Source organism: Peromyscus leucopus, chromosome 7 (genome assembly GCF_004664715.2).
Source record: "Peromyscus leucopus breed LL Stock chromosome 7, UCI_PerLeu_2.1, whole genome shotgun sequence".
NCBI lineage: Eukaryota > Metazoa > Chordata > Mammalia > Rodentia > Cricetidae > Peromyscus > Peromyscus leucopus.
The window spans coordinates 77,615,371-77,624,312 of NC_051069.1; the positions used below are offsets into that span (position 1 = coordinate 77,615,371).

Genomic DNA, 8,942 nt, shown 5'->3' on the forward strand with positions numbered 1-8,942 from the left:
GTGTGGGGGACCAGCCCCTACCTTTTAAAGGGTCACTATGAAGAGGAGAGAGGAAAAAGGAACTTGGAGATAGAATGATAGGCCTAGCAGAAAAGAAGAGGAAAGACAAACAAAGGATAGCTTCGGGAGGACCTGGGTCAATACCCAACAGCTCAGAAACTTCATTCAAAAGGCTTTTTATAACAATGCAAAAGGGTGAGGCAAAAGACCTCCCCCTTACTAGGTACAGCCAAGTGCAGACACTTACAAACACCTGGTATCCAGGTCTGTGGTCCAGTCATTCTTTTATGCAGCCCTGCTGGTAAAGTAAGCTCAGATTTCAATAGGAAACCTCTGTGGGCTCCCACAGCCTGGTGTCCTGAAACTTGCTCTGTAAACCAGGCTGACCTCAAACAAAGATCTGCCTATCTCTTCTTTCTAAGTACTGGGATTAAAGGCATGTACTACCACCACCCAGTTCAGAAAAGACCAAATTTAAGAATAATAATAGGGACAGAGGAAAGAGAAGAAACCCATGTCAAATGCTCAAAGGCATAGAAAATACTTTCAGCAAAATCATACAGGAAAATGTATCTAACCTAAAGAAGGAGGTACCTGTCAAAGTACAAGAAGCATACAGAACACCAAATAGAATGGATCAGAAAAGAAATTCCCCATAACAAATTATAATCAAAGCACTAAAAGTACAGAGCAAAGAAAAAACATTGAAAGCTACAGTGGAAAAAGACCAAGTAACATATAAACTTAGACCTATTAAAATAATACTTGACTTCTCAATGGGGACTCTAAAAGCCAGAAGAGCCTGGACAGATATTTTACAAACTTTAAGAAGCCGCAGATGACATCTTGGGCTACTATACCCTGAAGTGGGTAGCCATTCCAGCTTTGATCTGGAAGTTCCAACCCCCATTAAGGCTTCAATAACTGTCATGCCTGCAAGGCAGGGACAAGAGAGGGCCCTGAAGATCCAAGATCTGGATACATGGGCTCTCTTGGTTCCTGGACCCTAGACACTGGAGTTGGACCAAGCAGAGTTCTCCAGAGAACACAGCTGAACTGCACCATGCCTTTCCTAGACCCTGCAACCTACTTATCACTTCATTTGTAAGTTACATCACTAAATAAACCTCCCTTTTAACTACATGGAGTGACATTTTTTAATTTTTATTTTTGAGACAGGGTAGTCCTGGCTGTTCTGGATCTTGCTCTGTTTAAGAGGGTGGTCTTTAACTCAGAGATCTAGCTGCCTCTGCCTTTGGAGCCTGTCCTGAAATTTGCTTTGTAGACTAAGCTGGCCTCAAACTAACAGAGATCTGCCTGTCTCTGCCTCCTGAGCGCTGGGATTAAAGATGGGTGCTACCACCGCTTGGCATTGAAAAGCTTTTTCAAGGCAAAGGAAACTGCCAATCACACAAAACAGCAGCCTACAGAATTGGAAATAATTTTTCCTACTTCATACCCAGTAGAGAACTAATATCTAAAGTATCTAAAGAACTCAAGAAACTAGATGTGCCAAAAAACCCAAACAATTCTATTAAAATGGGGTACAGATTTAAACAGAATTATTAATAAAGAAAACTTGAATGGCTGAGAAAAACTTCAAGAAATGTTCAATATCTCTAGTCATTAGAGAAATGCAAATGAAAACTGCTTTGAGAGTCTATCTTACACTTGGCAGGTTGGCTAAGATGAGTGACATAAGTGACAGCTTATGCTGGTGAGGATGTGGAACAAGGGAACACTCCCCCATTGCTGGTGGGAGTGCAAACTTATACAGCCACTGTGGAAAGGTGGTTCCTCAGAAAGATGAGAACAGATTTATCTCAAGATCCAACTATACCAATTTTGGGCATATACCTAATGGGTGCTTCATCATATCACAAGGATATGCATAAAATCCATTCTATTTCCTCTTCCCAGGGAGATCATGAGTTCCCCCTACCCCCTTCCTCTATACCTAACCTGTCTGAGTCTATGGATTGTAGCTTGGTTGTCATTTATTATTGGCTAATATCCACAGAAAGCAAATACATGCGATATTTATCTTCCTGGGCCTAAGCTACTTAACTCAGGATGATTTTTTTGCATCCATTTGCCTGCAAATTTCATGATTGTGGTGGTATTCTAATTGTACTGAAATGTGATTTTGATTGTATGTTAATAAATAAAGTTACCCGGGGGTCAGAGCTATTAGAGCCATAGACAGAGTGTGGCAGTGGTGGCACATGCCTTTAATCCCATAGATCTCTGTGTGTTCAGGGATACAGCCAGCATTGGAGACATGCCTTTAAGACCTGGGGGGCTGTACATGCAGACAGTGACGAGGCAGTCACGTGTTTGGGTTTACAACCAATGAGAAGGCAGAACAAAATACTATAAAAAGACAGACAGACAGGATATAGCTCTGTTTCGGGAAGCTGGGCCACCGCAGGAGGAAGGGTGAGATTTTAGCTCTGAGCTCTGAACTCTTGGCTTTCTCTTTTATATTGGTTCTGTGTTTCTTATTTAATAAGACTGTTGGTTACATCTACACATGATGTCATTTTTTAAAAACAGTTTAGTAGAATTCTATTGCATGAATATCCCACATTTTCTTCATACAGTCTTCTGTGGAGGGACATCAAGGTTTTTTTCTAATTCCTGTCTATTCTGAATAGAGCAGCAATGAACGTGACTGTGCTAGAATCCTTGTGATATGAGGCAGGGAGGCTGGGAACAAAGGATCAGGTGGGGAGAGGGAAGGTAGATGGGGTTGAGGGAGAGAATGCATGGAAAGAAAGCTAGAATTTAGGGGCATTTGAGGGGTGGTGTGAAAAGTTTCCACTAGTGCAATGGAAACTTCCTAAAATATATGAAGAAGATCTTAATGAAGTCTTCAAATAATGGGAAGATTGAGTCCCAAGTGGCCATCTCTTGTCACCAAATGAAGCTTCCAGTACTGAGACTGTATTACATTCAATTGAGTTATTGGCCAAAGAGGTCCCTTGGAAATCTCCAAATAACTTAGCCTATACAATAGGCTGCTTTCCACAAACTGAAAGTGAGGTCCCACTGTAGAAGACATCACCCATACAACTCTTTAAACATGGAGGGGTCGAGCTGGTTCCTACAGAGAACCTTTGCTCCTATATTTTAGTGTCTTTGGTATGGGAAGGTACTATGCAGGTTGCCAAAAAGAAAAATGTAAACACCAATCTCGTCACAAGCCCTTTGATCTACAATGCTGTCTTGCCTGAAATATATTAGGGCAATGGTGGCACAAAGCTTGTGGGAGTAACCAACCAGTGTCTGTTTTGACTTAAGGCCACTTCTCTAGTAACCGTCTTATTAAATAAGAAACACAGAGCCAATGCAGAGATGAAAGCCCAAGAGGTCAGAGCTAAGAGCCTTACCCTTCACTGCTGTAGCTATCCTCTTCAGCCAAGAGACTTACTTCCTGTGTGTTTGTCTTTATATTTACTTTCTGTTCCGCCTTCTCATTGGTTGCAAACCCAATCACTTGACTGCCTCATCACTGTCTGTCTGTACAGACCTCCAGGTCTTCTATGGTTGGTATTGAGATTAAAGGTGTGTGTCTCCATGCTGGCTGGAGAACACACAGAGATCCACCTAGATTTGCCTCCTAAAGCTGGGATTAAAGGCATGCACCATCACCGCCCAGCTTCTGCTATGGCTTGCTATTAGCTTTGACCCCCAGGCAACTTTATTTATTAATATACAAATAAAATCACATTTCAGTCCAAATAAAATATCACCATAAGAGAAGAGTTTTTTTTTTTTTTTCAGGTGTTGGTGGTGCACATCTTTAGTATCAGTGCTTGGGATGTGTAGAGGAAAACCAAGACTACACAGAGAAACCATGTCTCAAAAAAACAAAATAGCCTCTGTCAAGTTGACATTAAATTAGCATGCTTGACACCATTAAATAGAATCCGGCAGCTACATCATATTTTTTATGGTGCTAGATCCAACTGAGGGTCCAGGAGGATCATTAAAAAGAGCTTTCTAACTCTAAACTAGACCCTTAGTTCCTAAGACTAGTCTCTGTTTTATACTCTAAATCTAATTACTCAATTAGTATTTCTAGCAAATATGCAAAAATAATCAAACAAATAACACTACTTTGAAATGAAGTGCTCTTTGGGGAATATGTGAACCATTGATGAAAAGGAAACATAGTCTACCATCTTTTTCATTTAATAATATTTTTATATTTAATAGCAATAAATGGGGTAACAGTACAGCAGAAAATATGTTAAAAACACTAAAGTATTGGATTACAGCTTCATATGCTCATGTTTGTCCCCTGGAGAAGTAAGCCTTGACAGGATAATTGAAGGTGTCAGGAGGATACCTGTATATGAGGGAACTCTTGGCAACATTCACGAAACTTAAACATCCATCCTCACAATCAAGGAACACACCAACTCGGCCCAGTGGCTTCTCTATGTAGTGTTGGAAAACTGGGCATGTGGTAAGGAGACTGTATTGATTACCCTCCTTCACACACACAAGAAGAAATGCACCTTCAGATTCATTCATTTGGTTTCTACTCCTTAACCAGGAATCCTTACAGACCCCCACAGCCCAATCCCAAGAGTCCTTCAAATCCAGCTCCCAGTAATATTTCCCTGAGATGAAACTCTGTGATCCCCAGGAAGCCAAGCAGGATCCAGCAGTATTCACAAATGTATCCTTATGGTGAGGTCTGAAGATGAATCTTCTCATAACATTAAATAGGTTCATCTTGTAATAATGTACAATTATATTTTCAAAGAAGATGTGCACTGTGGGAAAAGTCAATATTTTAGTTAAACTGACCGTTTGTATTTCTCAGTTGAGAAAGGGCCATAGAGTCTTCTTGGATTTAAAAAGAGAAGGCTAAGACTTGAGGTTAAGTATGGCTCAAATACATCAAAGTAAAGGATTTCCACAAGAAACAGAATGTTAGATGCTGTAGAGGAGGGAGCCTTTTTTAATCTATGGAGTTAAATCCAGTGTAAGAAATTAATTGTTGCCAGACAGTGGTGGCACACCCGTTTAATCCCAGCACTCTTTGAGGGGCAAAGCCAGACAGATCTCTGTGAGTCTGAGGCCAGCCTGGGCTACAGAGTGAGTTTCAGGGAAGGCAAAAAGCTACACAGAGTAACCTGGTCTCAAAAAACAAAACAAAAACAAAGAAAGGAAAAAATTAATTGCTGAAGAGTTTATAGGAAAATAATCAAATATCTCTATCACTGAGTACACTAAAATTGAATTAGGCTGTCCTGAATTACTTAACCATCCTTTATATCTCAAGGATCAATTGATGCTCTTTTTCAGCCACTATATCATACAACATGATATTGGTATTCCTTTATGTTTATTTATTTGTAAGGTGACTATGAGATTAAATAGGATTAGAATGTGACTTACCTAGTCATGTTTCTGGGAAGTTAAAATATTTTAATAATTGCAAAGGTTATCACATTATGGTGAGGGACCTCTGGTCACTTTATCAGTGGAGACACTCACCTTGGAAGTTGTTACAATTTTCAGTCAGTCCAGTGATGGGTATGGCATTGAGTTCTAGTTTCACAGCCTGGGGCATGCTCAGCTGCAATGACTCATTCCTGCAAGGAGAAGAAAATATTGATCTACCTGGTGCTAACGATATGTATCATCACAGTGATTAGAAAAAAACTCACTCCAAGTACATCCAAATGGCTCAGGGGATAAATAAATCCCTAGTTACACAAGCCTTACAACTTGAGTTCAATCCTTGGAACCCTTGTTGGAAGAAAAAGACTGTCTCCTGAAAGTTGTCTTCTGACCTGTACATATGTGCAATGGCACAGGTGGATGCACACTCACACACACATAAATATAACAAATCAAATAAAAATCCCAAACATATAATACAAAAACAATTGAGTATTTTCTCTGTGAACGCTAAGGCAGATTGGTTTATTTCATAGCATATTTCAGGGTATCCTGGCTTGCACTGATGGCTAAACTCACCTTCTGAATATGTCATCCAAATCCTGCAAACAAAAAAGAAAAACTTAGATTTCTGCGGAAATGACATACAATATTTGTTTATAAAGTTCTCATAAATGTAAGTCACCATCACACCTATCTATCCTGGTAAATTACATTTATGTCTCAGGATAATGCAAATGAATCAGATTGACAGAATTTGGTTTCTTGATGAAATCAGATGAAAGTAAAATTTGAGGAGGACATAGGTATTGGTTGTACATTGCTTTTGAACCCCCACTTGTCTGCAAAGATAACGTTCCCTGAGCTTGCACGGTTAGAGGTCTGAGAATTACTGTGAATGGGAGGCTATTATGCACCACCAAGTTGGACCTTCCTCAAAATACCAATCTCCTAAACAACTCTGAAAAACACAACTTTAAAACAGAAGAAATTAAGTAATAGCTTTCTTTACAATTGTGTATAATATCCAAGTAGAAGTAAAAAAAAATTTGTTGGAAATACCAAATACCGAATTTGGGCTTTCAGAGATGCAAAATACAAAAACAAAAAATTAGTACATATTCCTTGGAAAATTTACTACAACAATTTCAAAATGCTTGTTCTTTCAAGATTATTACAGAATTTAGTTTCTCCAGATTATTGCTGAAATGAATCCCCCTAACATAAATGCAGGGAATATTGAAAGCTATCTTAGAATAACAAACACCAAGTGGGCCTAAGACAATGAAGCCTCTTTCTGCATTCCTCCATGCTCACCTGCAGCAGGACCACATATGGCTCCTGGGACATTGCCATCAGCTCCTGATACATTTCTCTTAGTTCTTTGCTCTTTTGGATCATCATGGCTTCACTTGTCCTGAGTTTCTCTAAAACATATTGGCCTTCATTTCTCATAGACTCAATGTGTTTCTCTTCCTCTTCACAGAGGAGTGGATGTAGTTTCCTATACTCTGTCCTGATCATTTCTTCCCGAAGAGTCAAGTAGTCCTGAAGAAAAAGGAACAATCTCAATCATATTTGTAAAGCATTTTATCCTTTTTCATTCCATCATCCTATGCTTAAATTTCACAAATGACTTCTAGAACTCTGCAAAATAGGCTGTTTGACTGTCTCCACATTTCAGAAAATGTAAATTCCTTGGTTTCATTTATTTCTTCTTTATTAAGTACACAGTCAAACAGACCCTAAACATTTTCACCTATATTAGAGGTGCAGAACTGCCTGAAAAAAAAGGTATTGATTTATAATTCATATGTTCAAAAATATATGAAACTCTGCATGTTGTAATTAGAATTCATGGTGTAATCATTGAGTCTAATGCAGAGTGCTGAACTGTCATCAATTCACTCATTAGTTTCAGGCTTTTCTTCCACAGCCAGACCATTCTTTTCATGTACAGTTATACTAATACTCAAAATTAGAGGCCAGCAAGACACCTCTTCCTAGTATTATATCCCATGTCTTATACTCAAATCTTGAATGATGGCTTTGAAAAATACTTGCCTCGACCAGATTTTGGGCATGAATCTCATACTCACCATCCACAGAGTTGTCATTCTGTTCTCTGCCTCTAAATTCTTTTGATTTTCTAGGATCTTCTCCCATAAAGATGCCATTTGCTTTAGAAGTTGTTCCTGTAACAAAATAATTTAAACTTTTCATTAATAGTACTGATGGACCAACTCTTAGGCAATAAATACAACTGCTTTAGTGAGAGTAAAAGGATCACATTGTTCCTTCTTTTTTTACTTTTGGTAACTATGAATTTTACATTTCAGAACTTAGAAATAGAAAATACAGCATACCCCTTTGTTCAGGTATAGTGATTAATAATTATGGCTAATGTCTGGATAATTTGCATAAGACTGGGATTCCCAGATGCTTCTCTCTAGCTGAGTCCAATATACATTTTATAATTTAGTCTCCAGTCATAGACACTTTTAAAAGATAGGAATTTAGTATTGCAGTTTCCAGTGACGTGGGCATAATGTATCATAAAATACAAATGATCATTACAATCATAGGTCTCCCAAAGGATGCTAATACGTATAGTCACCTTTTCTTCATTAGATGATAATAAAGTGCCACTATTCTGAAAACAGTGCCTTTGTCATAATGAGGACCAGCATCTTCCTGTGGTTTGCTAAGCCTACCTCTCACCAGCTTGCTAGTTCTCTCAGAACCATCACTTACCATTTGACTCTCAGCAGCTGCTTCAATGGGACAGTGTCTGTGTCCTCTGTGCTCATCGGAGTTAGAGCAGGGTTGACAGAGGAAGATCCTATTCTCAGCACAGAAGATCCTCTTTGTCTCTTTGTGGGTCATACACTTATGCTCATCAGAGCTCAGGTGCTTCATGAGGCTAGTTTGTCTGGTAATGGATACCAGCTTCTTCATAACAATGTTGGTTCTCAAGTCCTTCTGAGATGGTTCTCTGCACAAAGGGCATTGGACAGGAAGTTGGATGTCTTCCCAGGAAAGGTGGAGGCAGGCTCGACAGAAGCTGTGGCCACAACTTACAGTGACTGGCTCTATAAGGCAGCTCAGGCAGATGAAGCAGGTGAGTTCTTTCTGGAAGGCTTGTGAGATGTTTGATTCCATTTCTCTGAGGGAAGAAAAGCAGAATTGTTATCATTGGACCCCAGGAAAGGCAGAAACTTTATAAAAAACTGATGCAAGTTGTGATTTAATTCTGTGTAGGGCAAGACAGACTTCATTTTTTGATGAACAAATAAATCTAGCCTAGGATTTTGGTTGCTAGTCTTCTTGACAATTTGTTCTGATAGAAATACTGATTTGATGTTCTCTGTCCTACCATATGCATATTTCTTGGAAACTCCAAATCAATTAGTACCTTGGTTCAAGGTCAGAAACATGCTCACTCAGTTCTTAGGAAAAAAATATACAATAGATTGATCAAACTCCTTCAAGTCCACATGTTGGTCTTTCACTACAGACAT

General features: G+C 39.1%; 1 protein-coding gene across 1 annotated transcript; it reads right to left on the reverse strand.

Moving 5' to 3' along the window:
* Positions 1 to 4,293: 4,293 nt before the first annotated feature.
* Positions 4,294 to 8,583, reverse strand: LOC114689033 (tripartite motif-containing protein 43-like). The gene is made up of 6 exons (XM_028863483.1): positions 8,176 to 8,583; positions 7,521 to 7,616; positions 6,739 to 6,969; positions 6,001 to 6,023; positions 5,515 to 5,612; positions 4,294 to 4,787 (listed from the first exon to the last, which is right to left on the reverse strand). Exons 1-6 carry the CDS (start codon positions 8,581 to 8,583, stop codon positions 4,294 to 4,296), a joined length of 1,350 nt encoding a protein of 449 aa, XP_028719316.1.
* Positions 8,584 to 8,942: the final 359 nt, after the last annotated feature.

Coding starts and splice junctions, on each gene's coding strand:
- LOC114689033 (XM_028863483.1), bottom strand. CDS start 8,583: ATGGAATCAAACATCTCACAAGCCTTCCAGAAAGAACTCACCTGCTTC. Junction 7,617..8,175: donor CAGCTGCTGAGAGTCAAATG/GTAAGTGATGGT, acceptor ATTTTGTTACAG/GAACAACTTCTAAAGCAAAT. Junction 4,788..5,514: donor AAATTGTAACAACTTCCAAG/GTGAGTGTCTCC, acceptor CTTTTCCCACAG/TGCACATCTTCTTTGAAAAT.